At 39.5% G+C, this 17,000-nt stretch overlaps 1 protein-coding gene across 2 annotated transcripts in view; it reads right to left on the bottom strand.

Annotated features, from left to right (window-relative positions):
• The window catches only part of asic4a (acid-sensing (proton-gated) ion channel family member 4a), an 85,040-nt gene extending 69,437 nt beyond the window's left edge, over window positions 1-15,603 (bottom strand). For both annotated transcript variants that reach the window (XR_001641097.1, XM_016565080.1), the window contains exon 1: window positions 14,635-15,603. Coding sequence is in view for 1 of the 2 variants with exons in the window: in XM_016565080.1 (XP_016420566.1) it covers window positions 14,635-15,210 (576 nt within the window). In the remaining variant the exon portion in view is untranslated. The remainder of the gene's footprint in view (window positions 1-14,634) is intronic.
• Window positions 15,604-17,000: the final 1,397 nt, after the last annotated feature.

Below are 17,000 nucleotides of genomic sequence, written 5' to 3'. Positions count from 1 at the left end.
TCCCAACATTGTGACGTAACCAATTACCCCCCCCCCCCATATCGAAAACGTGACCCCACTGTATCGTATCGAACCGAACCGTGAATTTTGTGAACCGTTACACCCCTACTTAATATCATATAGAATTTTGCTTTTTAAAAGTAAATTCACACTTTTTTAACTGATAAACAAGACAAAAATACTGATACACTACTGGGTTGTAGTGTAGCTTGCTACCTTACAAATGTCTTTCAACTACAGCTTATAAATTATAAGCAGCATTTAGTTTCAAAGGTCCTTCCTCAGCATTGCTCTTTGTTAGCTGTCGAGGCTGGATGGTAAGAACCCGCTCGGCTCACACTGTGGAATATGATGTTTGTACTAAAATATTACCTTCAGAAAACACATATTCACTCTCTACTTGGCAAATGGGATTCTGGGCTTCATTCAAGGGACTTATGCATATAAACGAAATGTTAACATGTTCTATATTTTCCCAAGAACAGGGCATGAAGGTCAAGAAGGAAGAAAAGAGAGGGGAAAAATTACACCGTGATTTGTGACTGAACAGCTGTGACATTTATTCCTGGTCTTAACGGATCCTTCCTGAGGTGCTCCATTAGCTGTTCTTTAATCCCAACGAGAATGTCAAGGGCAATTGTAAACATGAGCCAGAGTTCTATCCCTCATTAAAAGATGTATTACTCTAAATGACGCCCTTATCATTGGCCGCGGATGAAAAAACAAAGGAGGGATGAGGCATCATTGCAGTTTTGCAGTTCTCATTGACATTTTGCTATTTTGGAAATGTGTTTTGGGAAATATGCTACACGGATGAGGGAAACTTCTATTCTGGCAAATTCATGAGGCCACAAATGCAAAACCCACTAAAATGAAAGCAGCATTAATGCAAAGCTCCCTAAAAGGTGGACCCAAACGAAAATCTCAGAACTCTCAGGAGTGGCATTACCAAGCTAATTTGAAATTAATTAACAAGGACTAGACTTCTTTTGTTTTGAATGATTTCCCATTTTAAAATGAACAGGTGTACTCTGCATGAAACACTTACCAAACAGAAATCAATCCATTTGTTTTGCTTCCTGCTACAGAAAGCGAGAACAAATTCCTTGTACAATTCTGTGGCGAGTGACGCAATTGTTTGCTTTTACATTTTATATCGAGCTCATAAACGGAGCTCATTCTGCCGGGGAAAGCCAGGGACATGACACGATATTAACAGCCCAGCATCTCTCTCTCCCTGCCTCTCCTGGGACACAAGTGTTAATCGGAGCCATCAGGTCCTTTCCTGCTGGATCAATGTCAGCACAAATTTCAGATTGCTTTCCTGATGCACGCCAACTTATCTGTGATTCAACTTTAATAGGTTATTGAACGGCACAAGCATTTAGGGAGCAGGGCCGTATTTCAAGTTATTGACAATCAAATCCACACAACTTTCTCATTACCATACATTAAGACAAACAGAATTAATCTTTGGGGGCACTGTCAGGTGAAAGGACAACACTATGATTGAAAGAGGTCACAACCTGGGTTGTAGGAAAATACATTTCTAATATCCAGTTGAGGTTGGAATTATATCTCTTTTCTGTATTTTTACCAACTTTCTATCATACGTTTAGTTGAATATATCTTTCAAAACAAACATAAGAATTATACCAACGTCCAAGTAGCACCTCAAGTATATGTTTGTGTCAGCTTGAGTGCATGTTGGCACAGCAAATACTCAAAATACTAAAATTAAAATATAAAATCGAAATTTTCACTCAAATGATTAAGTGTACTATTATTTGTAATTGTTTAAAAAATACACTTCTGTTCAAAAGTTGGGGGGTCAGTGTTTTTTAAAAGAAGTTAATACTTTTATTCCGCAAGGACACATTATTATTATAATTTTTTTTTTCAAAAGTTACAGTAAAGTTATTGGTTAAAAAATATAATAATAAATAATGTTCTTTTAAACTTTCTATTCATCAAAGATAAAAAAAAAAATCATTGTTTTTAATAGTTTCCTTAAAAATATTAAGCAGCATATTAAAAAGTGTTGGTAACACTTTAATGTAGGGACCATTTCTTACTATTAACTAGTTGCTTATTAGCATGCCTATTATTAACATATTGGCTGTTTATTAGTACTTGTAAAGCACATATTCTGCATGACCATGTTCAACATCCCTAATCCTACCCAATACCTACACTTAACAACTACCTTACTAAATATTAATAAGCATATAATATATCACTGTATTACTGTATTTTTGATGATTACACGCTGCCTTGGTAGCATAAGGCACCATTAAAAAATTATACTGACCCCAAACTTTTGAATGGAAGTCTTCTTTAAAGACTTCTTTAAGTCTACTTTAAAAGGAAAAGTAGTAGTATTAAACATTCCCACTAGTCTGGGACCACTAGTGGGAATGTTTAATACTACTACTTTTCATGCCACTGTATATAGAAAGTGGTGTCTAAAAAAAGTCCAGCAGAGTCTAGCTGAATATCGAACACTGAAATGTGTTCCCTCTGTCGGTTATGAACGTGTCAAAAACATTGGGTGGCTGTTTAGTGGGTCCTGGCTGCTGCCAGCAGTTCTTATACTGCAAATGTCCGCCATGGCCTTGAATCACACAGAGCAAATTTCACATCAAAAGCAAGAGACTTCACACAGGTGCCGAACTGAGAATGAGCTGAGGGAGAATGTGGGAAACCTTTTTTAAAAGAAGACTGAGCTACATACATCTACTGTCTGGGAGTAAAAATGTATTACAATAAAAGCTATTCGCTAACAAAAAAAGCAAAATTTTCTTCCTGTCCTTCAAACTTGGTTGAATGCTAAAAGAAGAAAATGGGACAGGATAGGTACCCACAATTACAATTTACATGTTCACATCAGGGCTCTGTTTTGGCCGGTTCTGTGACCACAAACAGCTTTAGCCTACAGCATGTGTGACTACAGCTTACTGTAGTAAACAGCCTCAGCCATTAGTGCTCCAAAGGTGTCAGAAAAATTTCACTCAGTATGTCAGCGCCCTGATTATCAACACTGAAATCCTGCCGGCTGCTGCGAACTCGCCCGAATTTCTCCTGAAGGTGCTTTACACGACCATTTATTTTAATAACTGAATTCATAACTTGCCTAATTGCAAACATGAACCTTAGCTGCAAAGATAAAAGAAGACTTACGTTTAAGTTTAAAAGTTAGCATCCATTCCCGCCTTTGTTTATTCTGCTAAATTACAAAACAATTACGCTCCACAAGTTCATTTCCAATGCACAGTCATGCAATTTTCATACAATGGGCCTTTAAAGAACACAGCTGAATAAATAGATGCTGCATCACTTCATTTCACTGTGCGGCATGATGCAAAGTAATTTTGTCCTTTCTAGTGGCTTCATTACAGTCTAATGTGTTCTTCAGGACACTTCATAACCGAAATGTACTTGGATGGGAAAATGAGGGGTGGCGAATCAAGCAGAGCTTGATGAATTAGATGACATTTCCATGCATCTGAAGGTCGAGTGGTTTGTCAACATCGGCGAAACCTTGAGATGAATGACTGGCTGATGCACCGCATACCTCACTGTGAACGTCATTGTCCGCTGGGAGGAAAACACATAGGGAGGTTCGTGTACATATAGACTATATACAATTTGTTGTATCCAAATGGCTGAGTCTCTTTAATCGTGTAAAAGAATCATTTTGTGTGTTTACGAGTGCCTAGGGCCTTTATAGATAGTTGTCCAAAGTGGCCCATTCTAAGCTCCTCGTTAAGACTCGCTTGTTGCCAGATAATTACAGTCACGCAGGAGCACTTTCAGTATCATTTACCACACGCAATGCCGCTTATTACTTGTAACAAATAAACATACTGAATAAAATTACTAGAGAGTTATTGGAGATTACTTTCAGCCAAATGGATCTAGCTAAGTTTACAATACCCACACCAAACGTGTTTGCATTTCCAAGCTAAGGGCCCCGAAAATTTTTCATAAGCCCTATCAAATATAAAATAAAAACAGTTCTACCAATGGACCAATGAAAGTCCATAAAGAATGAAATGAATGCAAATTAACTAAAACTTGTTAATCCCCAAAATGTATCCATTTCACTGCTGCTCGCAGAAGAAAAACAAAATGACACTCCCCTGTGGAAGCTTGTGTTGAAGAGCCTTCAGCTCTGCTATCTGTGCTGAGAGAGAGAAAGAGGGTGAAGAGGTGCGGCATTCTGCATTTGTCTCCTGAGGGAAGGATTAAAGCAAAGGGGTTTGTTGCTCAAAACAGAGATGAACATATTCGCTCTTTGTTTGACTAGGAAGGTTTCGATTCACTGTGCAAGCACGAGATGAAAATACTCACCGTTTGTTTGACTGCAAGATTTGGATTCATTGTATACAGGCAATTTTTGATAAACAGTTGATTGTGTGCTCATAGTTTCATAGCAGTTTGACAATTCTATTTACTTTCATTCTAATGAAGACCACAGCATAATAGCAGCTGTATAAATATATAAATAAAAAACAAACTGAATTCATGTTGCCATTGCAATCCAAAGAGAATTGGAGATGCTGATGCTAAATTTGCTATTCGTATTGGACCCGTCTGTACAAGGAATTCTGGGTATCAACACAAATTTTACGAAACCATACACTCTGCTTCGTAATGCGTGCAAGTGTACAAACAAACCCCAAAGATCAGCAAAAGGCAGTGCCAAGTGTGTGACATTCAACATAATTCAAAGCACAGGGTAATCGTCCAACCAAGCAAACATGCCAGCCCTTCATGCTCTGCTAGACCGCAGACCAGAATACACTGAGTGACATTTATGTTCTTTTATTTTCCACTTTAATGTTGCCTTACCCTCTCCGCAATGACATTTCCATGCACTAAGCAGAACAAAGATTTTCACTTGTGCGATTCATTTGATATTTAAGCATATGCTGCTTTTTCACACAGTAATTAAACCGTGGCAGCGAAGACAGAGGAGAAACGCACATCCATTACCCAGACCAGCCCGTTCGCAAGGCCTGATGAATTTTGAACATGTATTTGTAGCTGGTTAGATTTTAGGATTTTAGTCTTAGTAATGGCAACATATTTGGAAGTACAATGTGTTTACACTTAACATTAGTTAACATTAGTTAGTTAATGCATTGGGTATCATTAAATAGCAATGAACAATACCTTTTTACTCCATTTGTTTATCTTCGTTATAATTTCTACACACACTAGGCCTGGCCTACTGTTCAAAAGTTTGCCGTCAGTAAGTTTTTTATAATGTTTTTAAAGGAAGTCTCTTATGCCCACCAAGATAACCTTTATTTGATCAAAAATGTATTTTGTGCTAAGTATTAACTAAAAGAAACTTGCACTGACTGATCCTAAAATATGTCAGTTCTGTTGTTTTGTCTCAAGATGTACAGTAGTGTTTTATCTAAGGCACATTTATAAAAGTTACTTAAATGTTCTAATTGATCTATGGCCTAATCCTGGCTTACTCTAAACCCTGTCTGTGAAACTGGGCCTTTAAATCTGCAAAAGTGAAACTATTGCAAGTACTGTATATTTCAGGTACACTTTAAATACCTTGCATTTCAAGACTGACAAGATTTTATTCAGAGATCATACAATCCTTATTTAAGTGATATTAAAACACATTTTAGGCATAATATTAAGAAATGTGCATTGTGCAATAAAGAAATAATCAAAATAAAGTTGAATTATAATTTTATATCAGTAAGCCTTAAGTGATATGTCAATAAATATGTTAATAGAAGTATACTTAGTATGAAATAAATGTACTTATGAAAAAGTTTTTTTTTTACACTAAGGTTGTATATATATTTTTTGAAATGATGTAGTTTATTCCTGAGATGGTGCTGAATTTTTTTTGGGGGGTTGAATTATAATTTTATATCAGTAAGCCTTAAGTGATATGTCAATAAATATGTTAATAGAAGTATACTTAGTATGAAATAAATGTACTTATGAAAAAGTTTTTTTTTTACACTAAGGTTGTATATATATTTTTTGAAATGATGTAGTTTATTCCTGAGATGGTGCTGAATTTTTTTGGGGGGGGGGTAAATAAAATAAAATAGCAAATATTTTTTAAATATACTAAATTAAATCATAATGTAAATGCATAATAATAATTATTTAAAGTGTGCTGACATTTAGTCTTTTAGAGAGGCTGAGATTTATGACAGGGATCTGAAACTCTCCTAGACGAGGCCTAGCAACAGCTATGATTTGTGGCGACATATTTGACGTGTGGCTCAGAAACTGGCCGCAGAATATCGTTGTGCACCCCGATTAAAATCCAGTCAGATACCAAAGACAGATGAGCGCTGTGCTCCTCTTCAGGGCTTATCACTTTCTTATAGCCTCTAAGCCACGGGGAAGAGGAAGTTCTGAATGAAAAATAAGCTGGAACAGAATTTCTTGCGGCATATGTAAACAGTGTGCCAAAGAGTATATCCATCTTTCTGCATTAGCTTATTTTATTGGTAAGCATGCATTTAGCTCTACGCAAAAGTGCAAATGTATCCATACGGATGGGTTTCTCCTCATTATCAAACACAGCAGACTTCCCGCCAAAACCAGAGGAACAAGATAATTAGTCATGCCGGGCTAGGGCCTGGGAAGCAATCTGACAGAGGAATATATTGATTTAGGAGGGAGGGTGAAGCAAACAGCCGAAGTTAGGGGTTACTATCAATCTTCTCCTCCAAGTCTATCAGTATATGATGAAGCACGTATGCGCACTCGCTCACATACACTCGTTCCAACAGCTCGCCGGACAGCTTGTCAGAAAGAGACAAATGTAAGTGGGAACTAATGTCTCTGTGGACTCTGGAGGGAGTTTACAGCCTCCAAACATTAGGGCCCTGCTTTTTTCGCCAAGTTTAAAGCTATCCCTTGAGCCATAGACTTTTCGGATGTAGTCAGCTTGCTAAATCGGAGGATGATGAGAGGAACGGTAACAGGAAAAAAAAAATCCCAGCGAGTGAAACGCCGCCTCTGCATTCATAATACAGCGATCAGTCTCAGGTGTGGGTTGTCTTATGGAATGCCGCTGCTGATGTGTTTAGCGTAAAGAGCGCTGATCTATTTGCCGGGGATTCGAATAGCCCAGCTGTGATTGGTTGTGTGTGTGTATGTGTGTTCGCTCCGTCTGTCCTTGTCTCCTTCACACAAACATAAACACTCACAATAGTCCCCACGTCCCCTAAAAGCAGGAATGGCTTGAGGATAAGTATGTTTACAGCTATGCCTCTCACATGCAATTGCGTCTCCGTGCATCAGCAGGCGTGCTGAAGGAGAGATAAACTGTTATGCGGGCAGCTGAAGGCTGAGGCTTTGAGCGGAGGATTTTAATGTATCAGTAGTTCAGCGGTTCAATAATCTGTGGAGACCTGCGACAGCGGAACTGGGCGGCTAATTGATGGGCTGTTTGGACAGAGCCGCGGGAACGCGGTCACTTTCACGCTCCCTCAGTCCTGTGTTTCTGTCAGGAAGACAGAAGAAGGAGCGGGGGGAACGCCGAGAAGAGCCAGACGTTGAGCCCGCAGGGGGACCTGATGTCACTCACACAGCACAGAGCTCTCGGAGAGAAAGACATCCTACCTCAGGAGCGGAGAGTGCCAGCTCCTCGCTAACACAATGTGAAACACCTGTTACTGCCAAAAGTCCTCACATGTCTCGTACCTCAAGCTGACTCGACACCGCTCCATCTCCAGAACTTTTGGCTGCTTCTGCAGCTACTGTACTCATGCTTCACTTTTGCACAACGCCTGAACAAGATCGTTGTTTTTTTTATGTTTTAGTAAAGTAGACAGATGAAACTGTGGGATCAGGGCATGGCGTGAGCTGGATTTAACCCACGTTTCTCACATGAGCACCATGGCTCAATGTGTCTGATGCATGGAGGTCTATAATATTAGAAAAAGCTATCTGTTAACATGCAGCAATGACACTTGCTCGGTTGGCATCTGAAAGCAGAGAAGTATGCCTTTTAAAATCGGCCAAACTCTGAAACATTTCAATAGCAACCGTCCTGAACTGTAATAGGAAACGCAGCAGGAAAAAAAGTCAATTTCACACTTTTAAGAGCCCTCCAAAAATAACTACTGTAATATAATATAATATTTGTGAATTAATATAAATTCATTTTACTAACTTAGGGTCAGTAAGTATTTTTTAAGGAATTAATACTTTTATTCAACAAGGACACATTAAATTGAGCAAAATCAACAGCAAAGATATTTTAATGTTACAAAATAATTCTGTTTCAAATAAGAAATAATGACATCCTTTTTGAATTTGGTGTTCCTGGTCAAAAATGACCAGCCTTTTAAAAATTGCTCATAAATCTCCTAATAAGCTATAGCTATTATCACCTAAACTTGGTTTCAATCTCAGTTTTGACCACCACAAGTGTAACAAGGTTATGGTTAAGCAGCACCTGTGTTCAACATTAATAATAATAAATGTTTCTTGTGAACCAAATCAGCATATAAGACTGATTTCTGAAGGATCATGTGATCCTGAAGATCACAAGAAAAAAAAAACATTTTAAAATATATTCAAATACAAAACAGTTTCTTTAAATTGTTCAAATATTACTATTTTACTTAATTTTTATTCAAATAAAACTCTTATCAACCCCCAAATTTTGAATGCTAGTTGTATTTATATTTACATATCATTTCTACAAAAAAAATATTTCTTTAAATGTATTTTGATTAATAAATAAATTATGAGAATCAACAAGTCCTTTTAAATGACGGTCAATGGAGAAAAGATGCTTTTTGCTTCCAGATGGTGGACGCTAGTCGTGGCATCTACCCACACACACATGCTAACCAGCTAAACCTTGACCCTTTGGTCTGGAGCATATGTGCTAACAACTATAGGTCACACAGCACTAACAACAGGACAGTAAGATGATATTTGAAGAAATGTACTCCATAATGAAGCAGCAATGCTGCAAAATGCAGACAAGATACCTGACATTTTGAAAACTCTGAAGTGGCTTGTTTTATTAAAAGCATGTCACCATACCCCAGGAGTTGTTCACTCACATATTCAGTTCTTTTAAATCTATTAAAGCATGTACCTCTCAACACTTCTGTTCCAGACTGACATGACAAATGCCAACAGTGGCCCTTTAATAATGCCTGTCCTCACCCTGGACTTTAGATCAATCTAGGTCAGTGTCACTCAGTTATCCATAGGAATATATGCACAGGGGATGTGTCCTTGCTTAAAACTAAATCGGAAAATGCATCTGCAAACAGAGCAAGCGGGAGAGCAAACACACACACAGTGGAGCAGGCTAAAAGAACCTCCATGTACGTGCTGGACTGAGCTAAACCACTCACAATCCCCTTCACCACCAGGAGTTGACTGTTAGGTGGAAAGGAAAATTGAAGCACAGCTATTTATATTCAATTATGTCTAAACATCTTATTATGATATCTATTGTGAGCAATTATCATGAGTCAATAACAGCTGAGTGTTTTAATTATACCCCATGTCGAGGGGAACAGAAAGCAAATAATGCTGCAAATCACACACACGTACAAACATGCAGGCGGAAAGTGTTTTTCTATCATGATGAGGACTTTCCAATGACTTCTATTGTTTTATACTAAACTAATAATATTTTCTATCCCCCCCCCAATCCTAAATCTAACTCTCACAGAAACCTTTTTGCATGTCTATTATTTTATTAAGACAGTATTTAGTATTCACCTAGTGAACTGGCAAATTACAGACCCATCTCAAATCTTCCTTTTATGTCTAAAATCTGTTTTTGCCACGGGATGTATGATTTACACAAGCTTCAGTCTGGATCCAGAACACCTGAGAAGAGATGATGCCAACCCCTCAGAGGACCTCAGATGATGCCAACCCTGAAACAACATACAGAACTACCACATTTTGCTATAAGTTTGATTGCATCATATAATAATTGCTGTTAATAGTGTTCATCGTCTGTTTTATTACGTCTTAAATAGATTTTTCCGTACATTTCCCGTACAATTTCCGTACATTTCCCGTACAATTTCCGTACATTTTCCGTACAATTCCAATAATTCCAAATTATGTTAGTGTTTTTCTATTAAAAAAAGTAAAAAGTATTGTAGCACAGAGGTTGCATAAGTATATTTATTCAGCAACCATAATTGCTAACAGTACCATCGATATTCTTGGATTTATGACAGTTTGTCACTGAGAAGATTTGCTCACAGATTTAAAAAATGGCAAACAATGGTCGTCAATGAAGACACACTTGCTGTATTACACTTTCGCAATATCGCAACTGAGATCGCTAAACTCCAGCTGAGTTTTCAGATCATCAGCACTTTTTTGTAGAGCTGTGCAGAAAATGTGTCTATTTAAGAGAAAATCTTTATTTAGGGGATTTAAACTCTGGCATCTGGCAACCCCATGCATGAAATCTGGTGGATTCTTGTTACCAATGCAAGCTAACAGAAATGTCAATAGAAAAAAATCCCAGTGTGCCAATATCGTAGATGACTTAATTAATCGAAAGAAGCAGAAATGGTGATCACGGTGAAAATACAATTGATTGCCCAGCCCCACCTTTAAATATGACTAGTACCCCTTTTAACCTTTGACAATGTCAGTAATTCAAAGACCTACTCATTTAAAATAAACACAGATTTCATGAACACTCTAGACTGCTGTTCATACAATTTTAAATACATGTCCTGCATGTCTTTTGCAATAAGCTTTCTAGGAAGAGGAAATTCTTATATTCACAAGTGAGACAAAATGCTACATTAAATTGAAAGCGGTTATATAAGTCATTTACATCTATCAGGCAAAATGGAAATGCTATTTTTATTAACATCAGCATAAATCAAAGACCATAAATTAAACATTTGTGCTTAGCAACGAACGAATATGAAATTAATATGCACACCCAATTTGAAAATTTTGCCTTTGATTTTTTTGCCCTTTTGTTTGATGATAAAACAGTGTGATGATCTATGATGCAGACATTTGAAAGTACCTCTGTTCTTTTGATATAATGATTATTGTTGCATGGTTTCTGAACGGGAAGAGCTCTAGGACATTGGGGCGTGGGAATGACAAATGAACAGCTCATATTACGAGTGCAATTGCTGAAACCAAGTAGTGGGGCTAAATGCCAGGGATGTGATTGATCGAAAATATACCGCTTTCCCTGCTGATGCAGTCATTAAATAAACGCAGCATCTGGAATAGGCTAGACACGAACACGCCGTGTGCTCTTTTCCTCAGGCTAGTAATCCGCACGCACCCAGAGGCCAGCAAGCACAGCTAAGGTCATCTCTTACACTTTATACTAAAAATATCAGCCGGTCTGCTGTTAATACGAAGCTTCCGGGATAGTCGCAGTGATCCCGTTTACTCTTACATCTGCAATCTAGTCACACTGGAGAGGCTAAAGAGACGCTTCTCAAAAATTGCTCCTTGTTTTTCTGTCCGTGTTGCGCAGCCAGTGGGATGGAGGAAGTGTCTCGTCATGCGTGGAGACAGCAAGATGCCTGTAACTAATCTAACTGACAGCCTCTCAGACATAGATCACAGGGCTGATGGAAGAGAACGGTGGAGCATGGAACTTTAAGCAGATTAATTCATAAAGAAGTCCTTCTGTGGCTGGTGAGAGGCCCGTGCTGACATGGGATAGCCCATCGCATCTTCCGAAACAAATACTTATTAAAGGAACAGTTCACTTAAAATTTATATATACATGTATGTATACAGTATATAAAATTCTGTCCTCATTTACTCTCCTTCATGTTGTTCCAAACCTGTATGACTTTCTTTCTGCAGTAATGCACAAATGGAGAAATGTACTGCAGTTTTTTTATGAAGTTACGATGAATGGGAACTTAGGCACTGATGGAAGTGATGCAAAAGCACCATAAAAGTATCATAAAGGTAGTACAAATAGTGCATTATGTAACTGTTGCTATGTAACCATAGTAAAGATGATTTTTAGCTGAAACCGTGGTCTGTAACAATGTTGTAAATAATTTTCAGTTTCTTGCAAATACCAATCGTTTCACTCCATAAGACTTCAATATATCGTCAGGAGCCATGGGTATTAATTTTGTGATGCCTGTATATGCTCTTTTTGACTGTCAAGTGCCAGTAGCCACTGACTTGCATTTTATGAATCACCAAGGACCACGGTTTCAGCTAAAAATCTTCTTAACTGTTTTATAGAAAAAAAAAAGTTACCTACATCTTGGATGGCCTCAGGGTGAGTAATTTAACAGCAAAATTTAATTTCCTCCAAAAGCAGTTAATATCTGTAGACGTGCCCATAACAACAAAAGACAATACTTTATTGAACCTTTTCTGATAAGAAGTGTGGGCTGCAAATGTGAGCATTTTTGACAATCGTTTCTGTCCAGTCTGCTCTTTTATCGCGTTTAACCACAGCTGTTGTCGTTTTTTTGTCTGGCAGTGGCAGCAGATATGCGATCAAATTTCTAATTTGAGGCTGTATTACGTTGATTCTGGCACCCAACATCACAACAAGATGATATTTTAAGCTCCTTATGTAGCCGAACCTGCGCTGGTTTGAATGGGCCGCCTCCAGTTTCCCCTTTGTTTTGCTGCCTCCAGCTAGCGCTGTGACGTCGGCTGACCCTAGTTATCTGTGGTTGGCCTGGCCGTGCGTCACTCAGAAAACAACAGGCCAATCAGACAAGAGGCTCGTGAATATTAATTAGACAGGCCAAAATCGACCTGTTCTGAGCAGAGCTCCTGAGAAAGGAGCTGTACAAATATATTGAGATGGTTTTTGGTACTTATACCGCAAATATATATTCTTAAGGACATCAAAACCTAAAATTAAACTCCAGAAAGGTGTAAAATATGTGACCTTTAACCACTGCTAATGAAACGGTGCATCACAAGAACCAAATCTTACCTGGTTTGTGAATGAATCACTCAGATCATATCAACTGATTCAATGTAAATATATCACTTGTGAATCAGACATTGTTCCTTCTCTCGTTACCTCCTAAGAACGTGTTAAAGAGATCAAAGGCAGATGAATTTAATAATAAAAAAAAAACGTAATTTTGGTCTTTTCATTTGTCACACAGCTATTTTGTGGCTCCACAAGTCATACAGACTACTTGTATGACACTTTCATGGTGCTTTTGCATTCTTTTTGAAGCTCAAAAGCTCTAGTCCCAATTCAATGTTGTTACACTGAAATACATTTTTCAGAATTTCTCCAACTGGGTACCACAGAAGAAAGTAAGTCACACAGGTTTGGAACGACATGAGGGGAGTAAATTGTCTTTTAATGTCTGATGCAGATAACCTGTGCCTCTTGAATTCATCTTTGAATTCTTGAACAAACTGCAAGCACAAACAACTGTGAGGACAACATTTCATATTTGGCTGTCACAACTTCTACCGTTTTCTCTTCTCTTCTCAGCTTTGCTTTTATCTTTCTGCAGAAGTGTGGCATTTTCCCTGCTGTGGCCAACGGGGAGAGAGACCGTAAAGAAGGGGTGAAAGAAAGTAGGAGTGGAAGAGAGAAGCCGAGAGAGTCTCAGCCGTCACTTCAAATTTCTTGTATCACATGAATGCTACTTAGGATCAAACATATGTATCTACCTTGAGTAGAGCAGAAGACTAAAACTCTACACTACATCAAAGGGTCGCTCCATGTTATCAAGATGGAGAATGTGTCCATCTCAGGAAGGTATGTATGTCCAACACATCCTATTAAGACTTGACAAATGTTCTTTGCCATTACCAAAGCCATATCCATTCTGCCATATCCAAGCCATATCCATAACTTCAATAAATATGTCATGATGGACACATATAAGACCTTCTGGAATGGACTTGGTCAGCTTATGGAATTTGTTTTATTCGTTTTAACCAATTTAGCTAATGCAAAAATCATGTATGATTTCAGACTTCCAACAGTGACAGGTTTGAAATACAACACTGAGAAAACTTCACTCTTGGCAAAGGTGGTATAAAAAGTGAGTGAGAGTTTTTACAAATCAGTATTGTTGCCATGCACTCTTTTAGCAGCTGACACTGGTGGCGGTATCAAACAACAGAAAAGTAAATATAAAAATGCACCCTGCTCTTCTCCCTTGAGGAGAATAGCTGAATCCCCTGCTGCTGTCGGTATATTATAAGAAATCATGAGTACAGAGAAACAGGACCTCTCCTGTGAACACAACGAGGATAGTGAGCCACGTCTGTGCCCTATTTACAAAGACTATGTCCAAATGAATAGTCACTACAGGGGAAACCAGAGAAGAAAGCATATCTATCCACCTCACCACTAACAGAAAGTGTTTCCCTTGTAATAATAAATTGAATTAGTTTGCAACACCTGCAGACTCCTCAGTTTCATCTGAAAACAGAACATTCGCTTCTACAGTGCAAATAAACACACTATTCCAGCAGTTCCGATACAGGATTTTGGACAGTTATTGCTCTTTACACCTCCACCATGTTCTCGATTCTAATAATAAATGGCCCTACGTAGTTTTTGCCATTAACTTTTTCTCTAAAGTTAACTTTCTGAAGCAAAAGTTGCAAGCCGATAACAGAAACTTTTCTCGAGCTTACCACTGTAAAGTCTTCGGCTGAGCAGTTCTGCCCACTGAAGTTGCAGCTCTTCAGCATCTCTTCCAGCTGGTGACCCGTCCGGTTGAAGATGTCCTGCATGTCCGGCGCCGGATACTCCAAATCGGTGGGCTTGTGGCCGTCCTTGTTTTTGGGGGGCAAGCCGGTCAGGTTGGCCAGGTGGTAGATGTCGGCGTCGGTAAGAGCGGAAAAGCGGAAACGGTTGATGTTGCAGATGGTCACGGCGGGGAACACCATCTCCGGGGTGGCCTCCTCGTTCAACGCCGTGACGTGAGGATGCTCCAGGTAGGAGATGGCACACTTTGCCGCCTGGTATAGAAAGAGAGCTAGGGACACCAGCAATGCGAGAGCCCAGAGGGTCTGTCTGACACCCAGCCGGCCCGACACAAAGATGTGGTTAATCCCATGGAGCGAGCAGGCATTGGCGAAGCCGGCCAGGTCCTTGGTTGGGGGACTGCAGCTCTCTTCGATCAGGCTCTCCTTGTCCCCATCCTGGTTGCCTTTCTGCTTCTCATCCTCCTCTGCAAATTTGATTTTGCAAACAAATTCGATCGGCATGTGGGCAGCCAGGTCTGCGTTTGGGATGCTTGGATAACAGCTCGGAGCCCCAGTATCCACTAAGTCCCGTTGCTCTGACGAACAAGATCTCAACTCCAGAAAGAACGGAAGGGAAAAAAAGCATGCAGAGCGAGAGTGGCCGCTGCTGTCGTGTGCAGTGGAGGGAACTGCTTCTGTCTCTCAGTTCCAGCTCTTCGGTGCTGATGCTCCTGGTGCTGCGCTCGGACTGCTCATCTGAGCACTTGTTCGGTACGCTTACGAATCCTGCTTACCAGCTGTGATACACCTAGGAAAACAAAAAACAACAACAACAAAAAACATACAACAAATCTCCTTTTTGCTTTATAGCCACAGAGGAAAATGCAGCATTTTGACTCAAGCTAAAAGAGGCTGGGGGGGCTTCTTAATAATTCATGAGGAAGCAACACTGTGATTATTTCCTCTTCACCGGCACAAGCAGCAGCAACTCAAACACCCCCCACGCTCTCGTCCTCTCGCTTTCTCTCTCCGTCTCCTGCTCTCTCTCTCTCTCTCTCTCTCTCTCTCACACACACACACATGCGTATGTATACACACGCGTCCCCCCTCGCTTGCGCTCTCTCTCACTTAATCCACTTGTTTGAGATGCTTTCTTGCCCCTTGACCACAATAAGTTTCCGTCAAAGGCTGCTTCACTGAACAACCCGGACTAGATGAGAACGTCAGGGGGGTCAGTGGATTTTAATGTCGGCCCCCCACTCATCCACCCCCACCTTAGTCCCAGAAGACATCCTAATTGCGACAATAATGAGCGTTGAGGAGTGAGCGTAAACAGCTCACAACTCTGAACGATCAATCTTCAAGTGAAAAAAGCAAAGAAAAAGGGAAATAGAGAAAGAAAGGATATTGATCGTGCAGAAGCATCAGTCAAAGATTAAGGAAAGCAGTACAACGGTCCTTTCTTATCAGGAATTAATGGTAGCATCACCAGGCTCTGGCACGAATTTAAATTAGTGCCTGTCTCCCAATCTAGGTTCGGATGACACAGAAGACACAGAAATAATGTATTGATCTTGACTCTACTTTCACACTTTTTAGCTTCTTTCATAAGCGAGCACTCTCGTGCTGTTAATATCCTTTTGCTATTGCCAAACAAAATTATGTAAAATGCATCTCCCTAATGCATAGTTTTCTTCTATAAATGTAATTAGCTTTACAGGCCACATCTCTGTGGAATGAAATATTTGACTAATACATTTTGACATAAGACTAATCGAAAGGCTTTAAAAATTCAGGGGCGAGAGGGGCGGGGCCGAGAGCCGTGGGAACGGAGCGAGGCCGGTGGAGTGTGTCTAATGCGTGACACCTGCGCCACTCACCGGTCTCGAGTCCCACGGAGGAGCTCCGGATGGATAAAAGGAGGAGTGACGACAGTGTTGGACGAGAGAGGACCAGGCCTGGACTTTATTTTGTGTTTTGGTTCTGTTTGTGCGCGACAGTCGTCCGCAAGGGGCTGTCGCGCTATTTTGTGTTTATTTTATTATTCAAGTTTTGTTTAAATGTTCACCGGTTCCCGCCTCCTTCTTCCCGATCTACAAACTGTGTTACAGGGTCTTGTACAAACTCTCTTTTACATTTAGGGGAGTATAATTTAGCATAACCAACAAGTTACAGTTTTATATAACAGTATATGCTATATGCATCACTCAAATATCACATCCCAAAACTGTTGATTTTGAAATAAATGATTTAAAATACACAGTCTATGCAAATGAGTCTTGTTTCTTCAGAAATGTATTTTCTTTCGGATG

This window comes from Sinocyclocheilus rhinocerous, unplaced genomic scaffold (genome assembly GCF_001515625.1).
Source record: "Sinocyclocheilus rhinocerous isolate Xijiao unplaced genomic scaffold, SAMN03320098_v1.1 scaffold1473, whole genome shotgun sequence".
NCBI lineage: Eukaryota > Metazoa > Chordata > Actinopteri > Cypriniformes > Cyprinidae > Sinocyclocheilus > Sinocyclocheilus rhinocerous.
This window is presented reverse-complemented; position numbering and strand designations above follow the sequence as displayed.